Raw genomic sequence first — 19813 nt, forward strand, 5'->3', positions numbered from 1 at the left:
GCTATGACTCTCTGGTGAAGAAGCTCTATGCAGGCTAATCCCTAAATCTAAAAGACCTCAAACCTGAAAGTCTATGAAGCTCTGGACCTAGAGGCCCCGGACCATTGAAGGTCTGCGAGGGCCTGCTACTGATGAAGCCATACAAATGTGCCAAGTTGTGAAGTTCTCACTCAACATGTTCTTTAGAAGCAAATGGATCTCATGATATCTGGAATGAATTATGCATCCACCGAATAGAGCACTCTACAAGTATCTAAGCAACAAAAACGCCCAAATTACTAACAACCATATAGGACAGGAATTTAAGAGAGAAAGTAATTACAATGATGTGCACCATTGTCTAAAGAGCCCAAGAAAATCCATAGCACCAATTTCAATTGTTTGGTTGTTGTTGGTAAGAAGAAGTTGAGAATAAGTGCGGAGGAAAGAAGGTTGCTTTATTCGTATCCAAATACATGCACAAACAACTTTGAGTTGACTTAAAAAGAAAAAAGAAAAAGAAGGGGCATCACAACCATTTAGCTATTGGTCAAAGCTATCAAGTGCCATTTGAGTGGGATATTGGATTTCATTAAAATCTTAACAATCCTTTCTCTTCCAATTCTCAGATACGGAAGTCACCACAGAATTAGAAATTCAGCCAACTACAATACAGCCATGGCAATAGAACTACGTTGCTGCAATTTCATAAGGAAAGATGAAGCGTAAATTTGTGAAGAGAAAAAACCCTATAATATGGTTCTCTTCTTTTCTTGTGGTATAAAGGATAAGCATTTGTCTTTATGTTAATTATTTGAACTTGATTAGGTTCGAAACCTAGGTTCTTCCCAATCAGAGTTGTGAATCCATTCAAACTAAGGCTTCACTATAAGTGTCCCTATAGCATCCAATCCAAAAGTCATGTATTTCGAGTAATCGAATAAAGCTGGATGAAGAATTATGTGATTATACTTCTCTCAAGTGACTGATCAACACATTAAATATTAAAGTCTACCCATACCAATGATGAGTTACAAGCTTCATAATGACTATATCACGATAGCAAAAGGAACAAAGGTAATACAACCATTTGGGTGAGCGTGGAAATTCCATGGGATCGAGCTACATAGATTTAAGAGAGGGGGAGAGAGAGAGAGAGAGAGAGAGAGAGAGAGAGGTGTAGTTACCTAATGAAGAACAATGACAACAACAACTATGGTGAATGATGCATGAATATTTGGCTTTGTTATCAACACAACTAAGTGGTCCAGGCTTCCGATGCAACCATGGTCAAACCAGAGAAGGTAGCTTCCTAATGCCACATTGTATGCTATATCATGGGCCGTCTTCACTACTCAATGTAGATATTGGAAAGTAAGCAGCAATATTGGTGGAAGATCTTCACATTTCTGGGCTCCCCCATTCAAGTTCTTCGGGGAACTAACAAAGAAATTTAGTTTATCTTGTATGAGGGTTTATTCTACAAGGTATGGGAGGGTTTTACATGTCGAGATTGGTTTTAGTCTTGACATCTTTTTTGTTCAGGCTTTAGAGAGAGGTAAGTGAAAATGGGTGTACTAGTGTACAAGGGTTGGGTTTTAAAAGCCATGGAAAAGGATATTTTCTTGTTTTTGACCATCTATAAAATGCTCATGAGCACAAACCAAACTCTCTGTCTTGTAATCTTTGTATGAAGAAACATCGATGTAAAATCTAGTTTAGATTTAAGACCATGTTACATGTCAAAATTCCTAGAGATAAAACAAGAGACAACCGCCAACCTGACTAGTGACATCGCTATTTCAATAACAACAACCTGAGTCTGCTAAAGGTTAATTACATGAAAGTTGCATCCAATCACATGTAGTCATGATCAATTATGTGTGGTTTATATAAACGACTTCAATATCAATAAAGGATTCCATTCGACATTTTAATCAAGTTCATCTTCTTCAGTGATCTTCTAAGCCCTCTTTGAGTGGCACTTCGGCGTTATTAAATGCTTGAGGGAGTTACGTATCCCTTCCTATCTGTGAAAAGGGTACATAACAGACCACTTACAAATAATCAGATAATTAAGCCATCTGATAAAGACTTGACACACTTAGTTATGCTAAAAGAAACCTTGATGCAGTTGAGTTGTAGAGCTACAAAGTTGTTGCAGGCTTCTCTAAGTCATCGTTGATCAACAACTGATGTAATGATGTTGTTGTTGTCTTCTATTTACTTAGTTCTTTACCAACGATTAAAAGAGGGCTTAGGGTTGTCTAGGCGAGTAAAGATTTATGAGCAGAGAAGAAAGGTGGTTCATGGTTTGGATAATGGCTTCTACAAAATAGTCGTTTTGAGTCTGAATAGAACTGGGTAGATTTGCTTCCTTCAATTCTCTACTTGCACCTCTTCTTTATTGTTGTTGCTTTTGGAGATTGTTACTTGTTTATGTTTAATCATACGCCTTCTGGTTATGTGGATGAGCGCCACATTGCTATCTTAGTTGAGCAAAATTGGTCAAAAGGACCAAGGTAAAATTGGGTTTTTGAAAAAATTTTAATAACACAGATGCCACATTTTAACAGATCTCGCAAATTGCTAACTAAAGGGAGGTCTTAGTCTAATGACATTAGTAAACAAGGGAAGTCTTAGTCCATTTTCAAAAAAGAGGGGAGGTTTTAGTATTTAGGAGAGACTTCAGAGGAGGAGGTTTAAGTCTTTTACCCTAAAATAAAAGATAAAATCTTACAGCATGGTGTAGAGGTAATCAGAATTCAGAAAGTGGCTCAACTTGGAGTTGTAATGTGGGTTAGGGTTGTCGACACGATCCAATACGACAGGAGCGGTGCTTGACATGACACGGTTGCTACAGTTCCATGCCGGACCAAGGAATAACATGGTAATCTAGGTTGTAAAGGGGACTAAAGGCATGTTCGTTTCCTCTTAACTCTTATCTCTTAAGAGGAATCTTTTAACTTTAAGAGAAAAATGGTTGTTTGTTTCCTCTTATCTCTTATCTCTTAAGGTGTAATAAAAAAACCTTTTGTTTTCCAATGATACCCCAAAAAAAGATAAACAAAATCTCTTATATATGGGGTCAAAATGGATATTTGATCATTTTTAGAATTCAGAACAACATTCTCTACATTCAGAGTTTAGAGGAAAGAAAAGTTCGCTAATACTAGTATACCTATTAATCTAATTATTGCACTTTCATATGTCAAACTTCAAAGCAAAAGAACATGCCCTAAGTCTCTAAGGCACTATCCAACACAACCTAGAGAGTAGAGGCCTAGCATGGCACAACCTTGATATACTGGCCCAACACAACACAACATGAGTGCAACACACTAGAATATAGTTGTTGGAGGGGGGAAATGGTTATATTTGTACCCCTACCAGCTATAAACCACCACTAGGGCCTAGGGGGTATTTATGTACTTATGGATCAATGGGCAAAAATGTTTTAAATGCCCCCTAACAGCTATATAACAACTAGTTGAGAGGGAATTTAAGTTAAATATCATATAATCTCTAGAATGACGAAAATACCCCTTCTAATAGTCGTAAACAACTAGTCTTCAAGTGTCTCAAGTCTCCAAATGAAATACTGCAATTTGTGAATTTGAGTGGACTGAGTAAAGTAGTAGATTAAGTTTGTTTTTTTCTAAAATTTAATTTTCATTACAATGGCTGGTTCTTTCCATAATCCTTTTCACTTTATTGATGAAGCCAAATCTGATAGTGCACGATCTGGAGGCTCTTAGCTAGAGGACAGCTCAAACGTTGGTTACTTAGCTAGCTCGTCGAACTGCAAAGGCAAACAGGGCTCAAAGGACCCAGGGTGGCTTACTCGGTGTGGTTGCTCTGATGCTTAAGTCAATACTCAATGTGTGCGAGCTAAAAGCTTAATAGCAAGTAAGCTAGAATGCAATAAATCGTGCGTACCTTATGTTATTGGGGTTGGTGCCTTTATATAGGTATTGTTTGGTGTGGGCTTCACGCATTGCATCCGAGGTCTCTAGGAAGACGTGCCTAATCGGTTCGAAGTCATCGGAGGTAGCCATGCATGTAGACCAGTCTTTGCGCCTTGTTCGATTTCCTCTGGAACATTCGGGGCGGGGGCCAACTTCCTAGAAACCTAGGAGTGACGAGATATGTAGACAGAATTGGTCGGTGAGCACGTCTCGTAGGTCACCACTTGGACCTCAATCAGGTTGGCAAGCCCTCGAGGGAGGCCACTCCTCATCGAGGTCACTTCGACTGTATTGACGAGGTACCATAGGTCGGCCCTGGATGAGGTGTTGCAAGCTGCCCCGAGTTGTAGATGAGGTCGCCACAAGATTTCCACTAGGTCGGCGGAGCCAAGTCACCAGGTTGGCGGCAGAGGCAGGTTGCTAGGTCGAACTCCATCACTTTGGCTAAGGTAAGTCATCGCCCATGTAGTGTCGGGGTGTCATCCAGGTGTTCTGAGATGCCATGTGTCATGATGTCACTAGAGGGCCAAATCCACCCTCACCAATTGCCCCCCACTCTCGAGCTGAGATCAGCTCAGCGAAGGGAGTAGCTTGTTTCTTTGGCCCAGAGTGACTAGATTGATGAGCTCGTAGCTGTAGGAGTCGGTCTAGCTTGCTTCCTAGGTCAGAAGAGTCTAAGTGTTGAATGTAGCCTTACGTAGGACTTCACCGCCTTGATTATCAGCGCGCAAGCGTGAATTCATTCGCTCAATGAGAGGCAAAGCAAGCACTTTAAGGACATCTACCTTACTAGGGATGCAACCATTAAGGAGTTTTGCAATTCAGCCCAATACCTCAAGAGCAAAGTTCGTCATGCCGTCCTTAAGAGGGCTTCTAACTATGTGACTACCTCGTCAGGTCGCTCCACTCAGGTGGAGTGCAACACAATGTCCCTCGATCTGGTTCCCAAAAGAGTAGTCAGCGTGGTCGATGTGGAGCCTAAAATCGAGGTGGAGGTTGGTTGTGAAGAGATCGACCAACTTTGCACATCTGCCACGGTGCTAAAAGTGAACTAGTCTTCCCTACCTTCATTTGTTTTTTTCTCTCTCTCTTTTTGAGTTGGCAATGAGATTCCGACGTCCTTTGAGATCGATTTACACGTCTTGCCGAGCTAGATAAATAGGGGGCCAACCTGCTTAGATCGGTCTACTTGTTGCTGTCGTGCTTTCAAAGTTGGCTTGAGGGCGCCTTAGCTAAAAATCGGTATGATTTTCCCTTAGAAATCAATTTGACCAAGTTACCAAAGCGGATGGTCGTTCCGTATTAGCTTTAAATGTGGCTGCTTCTATGCCACCGCTTGGGATTGGCTTCCCTAGGTAGGTGCTTGCGAGATCATGGCTTACACCTGCTCCTGGAACTACTGGCCGCCCTTTCCACTAGAGCTATGGAGGTTGGCTGTGAAGAGATCAACCAAGTTTGCACATCTGCCATGGTCCTAAAAGTGAACTAGTCTTCCCTACCTTCATTTGTTTTTCTCTCTTTCTTTTTTTTAGAGTTGGCGATGAGATTCCGACGTCTTTTGAGATCGATTTACATGTCTTGCCGAGCTAGATAAATAGGGGGCCAACCTGCTTAGATCGGTCTACCTATTGCTGTCGTGCTTTCAAAGTTGGCTTGAGGGTGCCTTAGCTAAAAAGCGGTATGGCTTTCCCTTAGAACTCAATTTGACCATGTCGCCAAAGCGGATGGCCATTCCGTAGTAGCTTTAAATGTGGCTGCTTCTATGTCACTGCTTGGGATTGACTTCGTCCGGTAGGTGCTTGCGAGACCATGGTGTACATGTACTGCACCTGCTCCTAGAACTACTGGTTGCCCTCTCCTATTGGAGCTATGGAAGGCTCACCTTGAGGGGGTGGCTCTACTGTCTACCGGTCGCCTACTCTTACGGAAACCACAAAGGGCTCAACATATGAGGCCGGTTTCACATTCAGTTCGTCTCCAACTCTCAGGGGAAACATATAGAGTTTGATTAGTTGTGAGGCTTCGCAATTCGGGTTGGGAGACAATCTAGGCTAGATCCCTGAAGCTCACCTGGGCAAGTCGGTCATATTTCTACCCCCTTGTGATGGCTTTGTCGATACGTGTGTTGCTATCGGCATTGGGCGGTAGGTCGGTGCCATGGCTTCTGCATCAGCCCCTTGGTGATGCTAGTCGTCTACTCCTACGAGAAGCCACAGGGAGCTCGATCTGTGGGGGAAGCTCTACTAATCGTAAGTCGTTGACTTGCACGGGAGTCTTGGAAGGCTCGACCTGCAACGGCAACCAGACAATCAGTTGGCTATTGGCTCCTGCGGAGCCACGAAGGGCTCAACCTGTAGAGGCGACCTTGCGAACAGAGCTGACGAGGTTCATCCAGGCTGAATTAAGGTCAGTAGAGCTGCTCAGTCTGTTGGCCATCAACTCCTATGGGAACCGCGAAGGGCTCGATCTGTGGGGGCGATCTTACTCCGAGGTGCATGTCGCTAGACTACTGCTTGATGAGGTCATTTTGTTGCTGATTATTTTGTGGCAAAATGAATGCATCGAACTTCCCCTCCCATGCCCACATTCGGAGATTCATGCTTCAGGTCATAAAACTGTTGCGCTTCAATCCCGGCAGGAATCTCTGATGGCTCTATCGCGGGGAGAGGGGCGTTCACATGAGGTTGCAGTGTGCTTGTCTGGGGTAATGGGAGTGTTGGGTTTGACACAATTGCTACTCCAAGAAGTGCTAAGGGCACTGCACTTACTTGATTTGTCACATAGGGATTCTCGAGGTTCATCACGGATGCTCTTGCCCCCTAGTAACTGATACTTTGTTCTTGATATTGGTGTTGTTAAAAAATGTCATTGAGTTGATAAAGGTGAAAACTAGAAGGTGAGAACTTAGCTTTTTGTTGCGTTTCCCACAGACGCCGCCAATTGATAGTGCATGATCTAGATGCTCTTAGCTAGAGGGCAGCTCGGATATTGGTTGCTTAGCTGACCGATCAAATTGCAAAGGTAAACAGAGCTCAGAGAACCCGGGATGGCTTACCCGGTGTGGTTGCTCCGATGCTTAAGTCAATACTCAATGTGTGCGAGCTGAAAGCTTGATAGAAAGTAAGCTAGAATGCAATAAATCGTGCGTACCTTGTGTCATTGGAGTTGGTGCCTTTATATAGACGTTGTTTGGCGTGGGCTTCACGCATTGCGTCCGAGGTCTCCAAGAAGACGTGCCTAACCGGTCTGAAGTACTTGGAGGTAGCCGTGCATGTAGACTAGTCTTCGTGCCTTGTTCAATTTCCTCTGGAACATTCGGGGCAGGGCCAACTTACGAGAAACCCGAGAGTGACGAGATATGCAGGCATAATTGGTTAGCGAGCACGTCTCGCAGGTTGCCACTTGGACCTCAATCAGGTCGGCAAGCCCTTGAGGGAGGCCGCTCCTCATTGAGGTCGCTTTGACCGTACTGACGAGGTACCATAGGTTGGTCGTGGGCGAGGTGCTGCAAGCCGCCCCGAGTTGTGGATGAGGTCGCTGGCTAGATTTCCACCAGGTCGACGGAGGTAGGTCGCTAGGTTGGCGGCAAAGGCAGGTTACCAGGTCGGACTCCATCACTTCGGCTAAGGTAAGTCGTCACCTAGGTGGTGTTGGGGTGTCATCCAGCTGCTCTGAGATGCCATGTGTCATGATGTCACTGGAGGGCCAAATCCGTTCTCATCAAAATCCAATAATGTCAAGTCTCACTTTGGTAAGATAGGGAATAGTGAAGTCTAGACTATGTTTGAGATTGAGGAAATCCCCCTAGAAAGGGGAAAAGAGCATTGCAAAAAAAAAATGTGGCACTAGCTATTTATTTAAAGACATAGCATTTCACTTGAGATAGGGAAGTGGAGGAGAACAACTTGAATGATCAATTTTTGGAGATGTGTATCTACTTGAAAGATTGACTAGATGCAAAAAATAGGCTATAAGACAAAGGAGGATATGACACCTCAAATGATAGTTCACCAAATGTGGATGATGGACATGGAACTTGAAAAGTGTTGAATCCATATTTTTATATTTTTGTAATTTTTATTTTCAATTTTGTTTTGAGAGTTATTTATAATATTTCCCAATAATCCAATCCAATTGTAATTTTTATTTTCAATTTTATCATTTTATTAATTCAACTCCATTGTATTATTTTTTCAATGTATTTTTTTTATTTTTTGTACACATTAAATTTAAAATGAAATAAAATTTTCACAAATTTCACGTTAATTTTATGCTATTATATTTATTTTTTATTTTGTTTCTATTTTTTTCTTTATTTAAGAAAATTGGAAAAGAAAAAAGTAGGGCCGATTTGGGCCCGGTTCATCTGGCCCGATGTAGCTCTACCCAACACGGCTGGGAACCGGGCCACGGACTGTTCCGGGCCCTGACCTGGGAGTCGGAGGGGGACCGTGCTGCCCAAGCGGCAGCACGGGCCGCCTTTAATTCGTGCCGTGCTGACCCACATTACTGATTTGCTGGTCGAGCACTCGAGCTCAACTCGACCCACATTACTTCTTACTTCCTTTCCTAAAGCCCTACCACTAAACCCCCCAGTTCCGGCGAGTCCCCTGCTGTAGTTTTCCCGAACTATTTGAAAATGGCGTCTTTGATCCCTGAAGCAGCTCATAAGGTTTTCACACCCGAAACTCTTCGATCCGCAGCAAAGCAATCAGAGCGGATACATATCGTTCCTGTTCGACTTCGTAGGGCCATCAAAAAGATCCTTAGAGGTCTTTCGTCTTTTCCCTCCCATTGTGGCTTTCTCCTTGTTTTTATCATTTTTCCTTTAGTTCTTTGATTCCTATTTTTTTTTTTCTTTCTCTTTTTATTTTCTTATAATTTTCAATTCTGTTGTTATTTCGAATTCGAATTCGACCCAGAACAAGAGAAACCCCATATGAAGAGAAAGGTATTGAGTTTGTCTGAGTCATTCAGTGAAATCAAGGACGTTAATCTCCAGCTCGCCACCTCCACTTCAAAGGAACTCGTTGAAGACCCTCTCAAGTCCATGGAGCGCTCAAAACGATGGAAGATCAAGACTTCTTATGGTGACATTGGTCTCAAGTACAGAGACGACGAGACTGTAGCGTATGTTGCTTCTCGGATGCCCGCCGTATGCTCTGCCTGTCACAGAGTTCTCAGAGAGGTAAAATGAAAAAATAAAATACAATACAAACAATTATTTCTTCGTTAATGTTTTGAATTCAAATTCATTTCTTGTAAGTTCAAATGGTGCTGTTGTAGGTTCGTAGAAGATTGCCGGGATTTTCTCCAGCTAGAGTATTGGATTTTGGCTCTGGTACTGGTTCGGTTCTGTGGTGAGAAGCTGGTTCGATTATTTTCTGATGATTCTTCGCGATATCATTATGAGTTCAACATTTTCTGGTAGTTTTCAAGTTCCGTTTTTTTCCTTTTGATTAATTAAAGAATGGTATAGGGCATTGCGAGAAATCTGGCCTCGTTCTTTGGAGAGAATTAATTTAGTAGAGCCGTCCAAATCTATGCAACGTGCTGGTCAGAGCCTTTTACAAGGTAACTAATGACATTACATGTCGTCTTAATAGTGATGTGTAAATAGGATAAGGAAATCTTAGAAAAGAAGTATGAAAATGAGAACCGATTATGATAATGTAATGGGTTAGGCAGTATGACTGCAAAGAAGTATAAAAAAATGCAATACTTCATCATTGTATGTATGCTTCATTGCTTCTTGTGATGAATAAGAAGTTCCTTCATATAATAATTTGGCAGTTATGGCATGGAATGTCTATATTTGTTTATCTTGTGTAGCGGTACATTTCTAGCTTCCAAAAAGATGCCATTCTTGATCACAAGGTTGGTGTGTTGTCTATGAAAGATTATACCATTTCTGGGCGTCTATATGCACCATAAGTACTAGAGAGCAAGTTAATTGAGTCATCTCTTATTTTTTGTGTCATCCAAACATGGTGCATAAGTTGACTTTCATAGACAAAGATGTATTATGTTGCTTTTGGTTGGCTTTCCAAAGGTGGGTTTCCTATTTGACTGAAATAGGATTTCTTCAGGGAACTGACAAAGAAATTTAGTTTATCTTGTATGAGGGTTTATTCTACAAGGTATGGGTGGGTTTTACATGTCGAGACTGGTTTTAGTCTTGGCATCCTTTTTGTTCAGGTTTTAGAGAGAGGTAAGTGAAAATGGGTGTACTAGTGTACAAGGGTTGGGTTTTGGGAAAGAAAACTTGAGCAGGCTTGTGTTGTTCTCCATTTTCTTTCATAGTGAAAAATGGGTTTATTTCTCTTGTTATCTAGGTGCATGGCTGAACTACATAAATCTTTGTCTTCTTTATTTTCTATTATTTTTTGGAATTTTTTTGTTAGCGTTTTGAGTTCTTTGAAAAGTCAAGTTTGAGATTCGTGGATTTGCATCAGAATAGAACCATGCAATTAACCAGAAAAAGTATGTTGCTTTGAAAAAGTATGTTACAAAAAATAGTGATGGATTTAGGGGTTTCGATGGAGGGAATGGAAGCAGAAACAATTAAATTTTTGGAAGAGATCGAGCAAAGAATTTTGATAGAGAGGGGAAAAATGGCGGCAAAAAAAGGAGGGACAAATTCAAAGAGAAGTAGGGAAATGGTGAGACTGACATGGGGCCTGAATGACAAGGCGGGGAGTACTGAAGGGTTTGCAAGAGGTTTAAAGAAAACTTGAGTTGGGTCTGAAGGAAATTTGCGATGGGGGGTTTTTTTATTCTTTCCTTTTTGTTTCATGGATTTAAGAATTAATTCCTGGAATGTAAGAGGCCTGGGATCGGGCAAAAGAAGAATGGTGGTTTGTGATTCATTGAAGTTGTCGAAGTCGAAGATTGTTTTGCTTCAAGAAACAAAATTGGAGAAATTAGATGCTGCGGTTATTAGAAGTATTTGGGGGGATGGTCAGGTCAGATGGAAGGCAAAGGCAGCTTCTGGAAGTGCTGGGGGGGGCTTCTGTGTCTTTGGGATCCATCAGTTTGTATGCTTATCTCTAGCAGAACTGGAAATTTCTCAATCTTGTTAGTAATGAAGACTCAAGATGGTAATGTTATCCAAATTACCAATGTTTATGGTCCAACAGTTTCAAATCTCAGTGCAAGCTTTTGGGAGGAGTTATCAGATATGAGAGGTTCTTTGGACCATCCTTGGGTCATAGGTGGTGACTTTAATGTAACTCTCTCGGTGGAAGAGAAGAACGCGCGGAGTGGAAGAACGGGGCAGATGAGGTTGTTTTGTAGATTTTATAAACAATATGGAACTTATGGATCTACCTATTCAAGGCAATAAATTCACCTGGACCAATAACCAAGAAAACCCCACTCTTGTGCGGCTGGACAGATTCTTGGTCTCTTCAAACTGGGATGATATTTTTCCTGATTTTAGACAAATTACTCTTCCCAGACCCATCTCTGACCACCGCCCTATCCAACTAATATGTGGTCACTATGAGAAAATTAGAGCTCCCTTCAAATTGGAGAATGCTTGGTATGAGGATGAAAAGCTGATTCCTTTGATGAATTCTGCATGGAATGATACTCAGATGGAGGGATGAAGTTCCTTTGTTTTGGCAAAAAAACTAGGTGCTATTAAGAGGAAACTATTTGGAGTTTGGAGAAAAAGTTAAAGCTGGGCATTGAAAAGAAAGCTCTTCTAGGTTTCATTGAAGAGATTGATAGAGCTGAAGAGATAGGTCCAATTTCTGATGAGTTGAGGCTAAAAGAACCCAAGCTAAAAACAGGTTTGATAAATTGGTTGTGAGGGAGGACATTAAATGGAGACAAAGAGCTAAAATCACTTGGCTTAAGGAAGGTGACAAAAATACACGCTTCTTTCAGAAAATGACAAATGCCTGTGCTAGAGTGTCTTCTATTAGCAAGCTGGTATGGGAAGATAAGATCGGGGAATCATGGGCAGAGATTAAATCAGTTGCCACCTCTTCTTATAAGAAGCTCTATAAGGAGTGTTGGAGGTTTGTGCAGAGAATAAGAAAATTGTGAAGTGGGATCAAGTATGTCTCCCCAAGGAAGCTGGTGGGCTGGGAATAAGAAAGCTGAAGAAATTTAATTCTGCCCTCCTTAGCAAGTGGTTATGGAGATTTGCATCGGAGAGGAATGCATGGTGGAGAAGCCTTATTGCGGCAAAGTATGGTGTGGAATGGGGGTGGTTGGAGATCAGAGGTGCCTAGTATCAATGGGAAAAGATCCCTCTGGGCAGGTATTTTGAAGAACACTCAATTTTTTCTGGATGGGATCAGATTTAAAGCTGGTAAGGGAGATAGAATCAAAATTTGGAAGGATCCTTGGTGTGAAGTGGGTCCACTGGATGATGTTTTTCCTTCTCTTTTCCAAATTGCCATGAATCAAGATTCTTCAATTGCTGAAAATTTCAGCACCTCTGGTGACTCTATCATTTGGACTCCCCTATGTAGGAGAAATTTGTTTGACTGGGAGGTGGAAGAGTTTGGGGAGTTGTTGGGGCTGCTTCAAAATCAGTGGATTGATTCGAACTCAGAGGATGAGTGGGTTTGGAAGTGGAATGCAGATACAGCTTTTCAGTCATATCCCTTTTTCTGAAATTGTGTGGTTCAGGTCATGAGAATCACCCTGATAGGCAGATATGGAAGCCAACTGTTCCCTCCAAGATCAATTTTCTGGTTTGGACTATGGCCCTTGATAAATGTCTGACTAAGACAAATGTGGAGAGACAAGGTATTCAGATCCTGGACCTCTCTTGTAGTTTGTGTGGAAAGAGTGAGGAAACTACAGATCACTTGTGCATCCATTGTCCGGTATCCTCCTTGATCTGGGGGCATTTCCTAAAGGCTTTGGAGATCAGCTGGACCATGCCAATATCAGTGAAGGAGATGCTGATGTGTTGGGGAGTTGAAGGTATCAGCAAGAAAGGAAAGATTGTTTGGAGTTCCATCCCGGCAGCTGTGTTTTGGTCCATTTGAACTGAAAGGAATAATAGAATCTTCTGCGGCAAGTTTAAAAACCTGGATGAAATTGTGCAGAGAACCGTGGGGAAGCTATGCTCTTGGGTGTCAGTGAATGAGGAATTTAAAAACCAGAATTTAACCTTTCTGTTCTGTTCCAAGTCTTGGATGTACTTGTAATCTTTATTGTGCCCAGGCAGATATAGTGGCCTGGGTCTTGTTGTATCTTTACATTTTCCAAAAAAAAAAAAACAAGCTGTCATAATAAGTAACAACACTTGTTTATTCAATATGGCATTTTTCTTAGACATTTCCCTAAGAACTAGATATTGATTTTCTGAGGACCTTATATCCCATATATTGGATTCAGTACAAAATACCAAGTGTTACTTAATGAACCATTTTCTGATTGAATCGTGTTGATTGTTATGATTATTTATGAGCTTCTTCTTGACTATTGTTTAATTTTTTTTCCAAAATTTTAAAGTATTCTGAATCACTGATGACTGATTGTCATTTGTTATTTGAGAACTTGCTTATTCATAACGTTAAATTTCATCTCTGTTAAAAAAAAATTCCTCTCAAAACATGGAAGTGATGGTATTTTAGATCCATTAATTTCAACATTTTTCAAAATTAGCTAGTAAAAAACCTTATGTGCTGATTTCGGCCAAGCTTCTTGTGAAGGAAGAGTAGAAAGTTGGGGATTTCAGCAAGAGACAGAGGAAAGGGAAGAAAAGAGAAGAAGGTCGACTAGGATAGATTAACTTAACCCTAGCCGCCAACCCCTCATTCTATTTATAATGAACTTAAGTATGAAATATTACAAAGATGCCCTTAGTAGGGCGGCAACTCAACCTAAGTAATTATAGCTCTTTAAAAAATAAAAACTAATGGGCCCAAGGCCCAACAACATCTTAATTTAAAAGGAAATAAACTAAACACAAGTCGGCCCCACTCAACACTCCTCCTCAAGTTGGGAGTAGATGTCATACATCCCCAACTTGCGTAGATCATGCTCCAGCTTATTCTTTGCAACGCCTTTTGTGAGGACATCAGCAAGCTGTAGATCAGAAGAAATGTATGGAAGACAAACTTCTCCAGAAGTTACCCTTTCTCTGATAAAATGTCTATCTACTTCAATGTGCTTAGTTCAGTCATGCTGGACTGGATTATGAGCAATATTAATTGCTGCCTGGTTATCGTAGTATAGCATCATAGGTTCTTCTACCTGAACACCAATTTCTTCCAATAGAGAACGGATCCAGAGAAGTTCTGAAACTCCATGTGCCATGGCCCTATATTCGGCTTCTGCACTTGATCTTGCCACAACTGTTTGTTTTTTACTTTCCATGAGACTAGGTTGCCCCCAACTAGGGTGCACACTCCTGAAGTTGATCTTCTGTCATCGATGCATCCTGCCCAGTCCGCATCTGTATAGGTCTCTAGCTTGAGTTGTCCATGATTAGTAAACAATATGCCTCTGCCTGGATGTCCCTTCAGATAAGCAAGGATCCTGTCAACTGCCTTCCAGTGCTGGTCTCGTGGAGCATGCATGTATTGGCTCACTACACTTACTGCATAGGAGATGTTCGGTCTTGTCATGCACAAGTATAGTAGCCGACCTACAAGTCTTTGGTACCTCCCAAGGTCCTTTACTGGTTCACCTTCTGATGCACTGATTCTATGGTTCTGATCAATGGGGGTGCTAGCTGCCTTTGTTCCAAGTTTCCCTGTTTCTTGGAGAAGGTCCAAGACATACTTCCTTTGAGAGATAAAAATTCCATGTTTCGATCTTGCAACTTCAATGCCTAAGAAGTATCTCAATTCTCCAAGGTCCTTAATCTCAATTTCCTTATGCAGATTCCTCTTTAGACTATCAATCTCACTCAAATCATTCCCAGTGACAACAATATCATCCACATAAACAATTAGGATTGACACCAAGGATCCCCTGCGCTTCACAAACAAGGTGTGATCAGATTGAGTTTGAGTGTAGCCAAAAACAATCAGGGCCTTTCTGAATCCGTCGAACCATGCTCTAGGGGATTGTTTCAATCCATACAGTGACTTCTTTAGCTTGCATACCTTTCCCTCTTTAGCATTATCATAAAAACCAGCTGGAAGGTCCATATACACCTCTTCTTGCAGATCCTCATTTAGGAAAGCATTCTTCACATCCAGTTGAAACAAGGGCCAAGAGTATGAGGCAGCAAGAGAAAGGAGTATCCAAACAGAGGTCATCTTTGCAACTGGTGCAAAGGTCTCTAGATAATCAATGCCATAGGTTTGTGTGTATCCTATTGCAACAAGTCTTGCTTTGTACCTCTCTATGCTTCCATCTGCCTTATACTTTACTGTGTAAACCCATCTGCATCCAACTGTCTCCTTGCCTTCTGCTAGGTCCACAATCTCCCATGTCTGATTCTTAATCAACGCCTCTATCTCTTCTTGCATAGCTGCCTTCCACTCAGGTTTGGAGAGAGCCTCACTGACACCCTTGGGTATAGACACAGAATCAAGAGAAGAGAGAAAAGCACGGTAGGAAGGAGAAAGTCTACTATAGGATAAGTATTGTGATATGCAATGAGCAGTGCACTTCCTCTTCCCTTTTCTAAGAGCAATAGGGAGATCAAGGTTATCTGTAACAGTGTTAGTGGGACCAATGGGAACTGAAATAGTAGAGGGATCAAGAGGAATACCTGGATCTGTATCAGCCGAATCTGGAGTCTCCAAGGGATCGACAGGAAGTGGTGTGAGTTTTGCTGTAGTGGAATCAACCTCCTTATGAAGTCTCTGCCGTGAGTAATACTGTGAGACGGAACACAAAGGGGGGGGGCAAGGTAGGTGACATCGGATGGTTGTCAAGCACAGTAGTAGGCACAGGAACTGGAACTGGAACTGGAACTGGGAGAGGGATAGACTGCTGACTTACTTCCCCAAAACACTCCCCCTGAGAAGGATTCCTTGAGAAGAAGTATGTAGATTCGAAAAAGGTGATGTCCATAGTAACAAACCGGTTCCCAGAGACTGGATCATAGCAGCGGTACCCTTTCTGGTTCTCTGCATATCCAAGGAAGACACATTTCTTTGCCTTGGGATCAAGCTTCGAACGGTAAGGACCAAGAATATGCGCAAAGCAGACACACCCAAACACCCTTAGAGGAATATGAAACATCTCCCCCTGAGGAAAAAGAAGGCTGAATGGAGTGCTGAATCCAAGTATACGAGAAGGCATCCTGTTAATCAGATATACTGCCGTGAGAACATCACCCCAAAAACGAACCGGAACTGTCGCTGTGATCATCATGCTTCTTGCCGTCTCAACAATGTGTCTGTTCTTTCTCTCTGCAACACCATTCTGCTATGGACTGTAGGAGCAACTACTCTGATGGACAACACCATACTCCAACAGATATGAGGCAAGATGTCTCTCAAAATATTCCCTAGCATTATCAGATCTGAACATCTTGATTCTAGTTCCAAACTGTGTTAATACCATCTGATGGAATTGTCTCACCAAGGATGGTACCTCATCACGTGATTTCATCAAGTAAATCCAGGAATATCGAGAGAAATCATCCACAAATAAGAGAAAATAGCGATAGTCGCCCATAGAGGGAACATGATAAGGGCCCCACACATCCGAGTGAATAACATCAAAAAGAGAAGAACATCTTTTATTACTCGGTTTAAAAGAGTGTCTATAATGCTTTCCAAGTTCACAACCTTCACACTTCAACCTTGACAGACTCACAGACTCAAACAGTTTTGGAAACAAAGAACTTAAAGAAGAAAAAGACAAATGGCCCAGACGATTATGCCAAAGTATAATCTGATCCACAAGTTTTGACTCACTGTCCTTGCAAACATGATGACTTTGGTGAATTGGAAGAGTATCCAGGAGGTAGATTCCATTCACTTCACGACCACTCCCAATCGTCCTCTTTGAATCCAGATCCTGCAAAATACAATGTCCAGGAGAAAAAAATTACTAAGCAGTTCAGATTCTTAGTCAAACTACTAACAGATAACAAGTTGGTGCTCAATCTAGGAACATGGAGGACAGAGGGTAAACAAATGGAGTCATTAATCTTGACAGATCCCTTCCTAGCAATAGGAACATGGGATCCATCAGCTGTGGAGGCCCTATCTCTGCCAGAACTGAGTTGGCAAGAGGAGAAAGTGGTGGAGCAATGGGTCATGTGCTCTGAGGCTCTAGAGTCTATAATCCAAGGAGATCTCTCCTTACCTGAAGCAGAAACATAGTTTGCAGTGACATGTGGACTACCTGTGTGGGCAAGGGTGGTAGAGTGAGTTCCACCTGTGCTACCTGTACCTTGTTGTCCGGTTGCGGCTGAATTGAAACTAGCTATATCCCTCTGATTCAGAAGTAACCCAAACCTCTCAAGCTTGGCCCTTACTGTAGCAACTGCAACAGACTCCAAGGCAGCTGTAGTAGGGGGGGCCAGAGTGTCACCAGTAACTACCATATGTGCATTTCCTTTCTTATTCTTCAATCTGGTCGGCACAAGATGTGGGTGCTTCCAGCAAGTATCTCGTGTTCTTCGGTTTCTTACAGTAGTCACAAACTAAGTCCCTTTTGTCTTCCTTCTTGTTCTCATTGCCATTCTGTTTAGGTTTCACAGCACTTACCATAGTAGACTGATCAGTCATGAGATTTTTCATCATTACATCCCTCCTGCACTCCTCTCCTGACACGAATGCATATGCTTGGAAGAGAGTGACACTGTCCCCGGAAAGAAGATGCTGTCGTGCAATGTCATACTCAGGGTTAAGGCCAGCAAGGTATTCGAACACCCTATACTTCTCTAAGTGTCTTTGATAGGTAGCTGCATCCTTGGTGGTTTCCCAAGCAAAGGTCTCTAGATGATCAATCTCCTACCACAGGGTCTTAAGGACTGAAAAATAAGCTGCAACAGATCTATCTCCCTGCCTAGTAACAATAATCTGATTTCTTAGTTGATAAACCCTAGCAACATTCTCCTTCTGTGAATAGGTCTCTGCCACCCCATCCCATATCTCCTTAGCAGTGTTTGCCCATAAAAAGTTTTTACTTATATGTGGCAACATAGAATTGCACAACCATGTCATTACCATATAATTTTCTTGCACCCACCGAGAGTTGCCAGTTTCGGGTATTACCTCTTCACCAGTAATATATCCCAATTTTCCATGAGCCCCAATGGCCATCTTTGCAGATTGGGACCATTCCAAGTAATTTGTACCATCCAACCTAATTGTAGTAATGGTTCCGGCTCCGAAGGGGTCTCCAGCACCTCCTCCCACTGGTCCCATTTCATTCCCGAGCTTATATTCAACTCTGTGTCCCTCCATGTGTCTCAAAGAGGTACAAAAAACAGCTAAAAAATGCAACAAGAATAAACAGAATACCTTCTGGAACCAACGCCACTCCTTTGGTGTCCTGGACTTTCTTCCCACGAAAGATTCATTTTCGGTGGGATGGGGAGAAGAGAGAGAAGAAGCAACCGCCCTCTGTAGAGGCCTCCAAACCACATGGAACTTGAACCGCCCCTTACTAAAAACTCAGAGGAACCCTAAAAAAATAGGGCGCCACTACCTAGGTCAAAATTGAAGAGTCCAACAAAATCAGGACTCTTCCCCTTTCTCCAGTTTTTCCTGATTCTGATGAGAAACCCTAGACCAGCTACAGGGCATACAGATCCACCAAGAAAATCCAAAAACTGGGCTTACCTGAAAGCTTCGATCAGCCTCTTAAATCTCCATGTAGTCGGCTGATCTAGGGCTGCAGGAACGAATCTCTTCAAGAACCTTCAACCCGCTCTGATACCAAGTAGAAAACCTTATGTGCTGATTTCGGCCAAGCTTCTTGTGAAGGAAGAGTAGAAAGTTGGGGATTTCAGCAAGAGACAGAGGAAAGGGAAGAAAAGAGAAGAAGGTCGACTAGGATAGATTAACTTAACCCTAGCTGCCAGCCCCTCATTCTATTTATAATTAACTTAAGTATGAGATATTACAAAGATGCCCTTAGTAGGGCGGCAACTCAACCTAAGTAATTACAGCTCTTTAAAAAATAAAAACTAATGGGCCCAAGGCCCAACAACATCTTAATTTAAAAGGAAATAAACTAAACACAAGTCAGCCCACTCAACATAGCTTTATAATGTAATATAAGTATTTAATTATTTAATATATAAATTTCAATAGAATGTACAAGATACATTCTAAATTGCAAATATGATGCAGCCATAGCAATAGTATTATAATGTGGCACCTGCCTTGTGATTTTTGTTGCATAGGCAGCTCCTTGACAACTAACTAATCTCATTTTTCCTTTCAGTGGTTTATTTGGATACTGATCCAACTTCTGCAGCCATTGTCATGAATTTGTGACCACGTGAGCTGGTTTAAATGAATTTCTAATACATTTATGTTGGTGTTTGCACAGATCTTAAGGACTTGCCCCTTATTCACAGCTATGACAGCATTCAAGCACTAACTCAAAATCTTGAGAAGTCTGATAGAGAGCATGACCTTGTTGTTGCTGTAAGTTGGATTTTGTTTCAATCAATAAGAAGATAAAAAGTGCATTCATTATAAAGAACATGATGTGATGCAGTGATTTCATAAATACAAACCTTCTAACTGAATGCCAGGGAAGTATTAGCTTTTTGTTTAGTCTTTTTTTGAAAGACTAGTTATGACTTGTTGGTGATGGTTTAATCATTACACTATTGCTTAAACATGTTTTTTAGCCATGGATTTTTGAATAGTTTTCTCTCTTTGTAGTTAAGGGGCATGTTTGGTTCAATTGTAAAATCTGGACCCCCAGATAACTTGTACCAACATTGGGTAATGCCAACGGTCATT

The 19813-nt window shown here is 41.7% G+C and overlaps 1 protein-coding gene across 2 annotated transcripts in view; it reads left to right on the plus strand.

Annotated features, from left to right (window-relative positions):
• Positions 1-8458: 8458 nt before the first annotated feature.
• LOC104612660 (uncharacterized) overlaps positions 8459-19813 on the plus strand; it is a 32254-nt gene continuing 20899 nt past the window's right edge. For both annotated transcript variants that reach the window (XM_088893562.1, XM_088893563.1), the window contains exons 1-5: positions 8459-8719; positions 8870-9135; positions 9234-9307; positions 9427-9521; positions 19392-19489. In XM_088893562.1, coding sequence (XP_088749688.1) covers positions 8587-8719; positions 8870-9135; positions 9234-9307; positions 9427-9521; positions 19392-19489 — 666 coding nt within the window. In that variant the 5' untranslated portion in view covers positions 8459-8586. The remainder of the gene's footprint in view (positions 8720-8869; positions 9136-9233; positions 9308-9426; positions 9522-19391; positions 19490-19813) is intronic.

This window comes from Nelumbo nucifera, chromosome 8 (genome assembly GCF_055504915.1).
Source record: "Nelumbo nucifera cultivar China Antique chromosome 8, China Antique-T2T, whole genome shotgun sequence".
Classification (NCBI taxonomy): domain Eukaryota; kingdom Viridiplantae; phylum Streptophyta; class Magnoliopsida; order Proteales; family Nelumbonaceae; genus Nelumbo; species Nelumbo nucifera.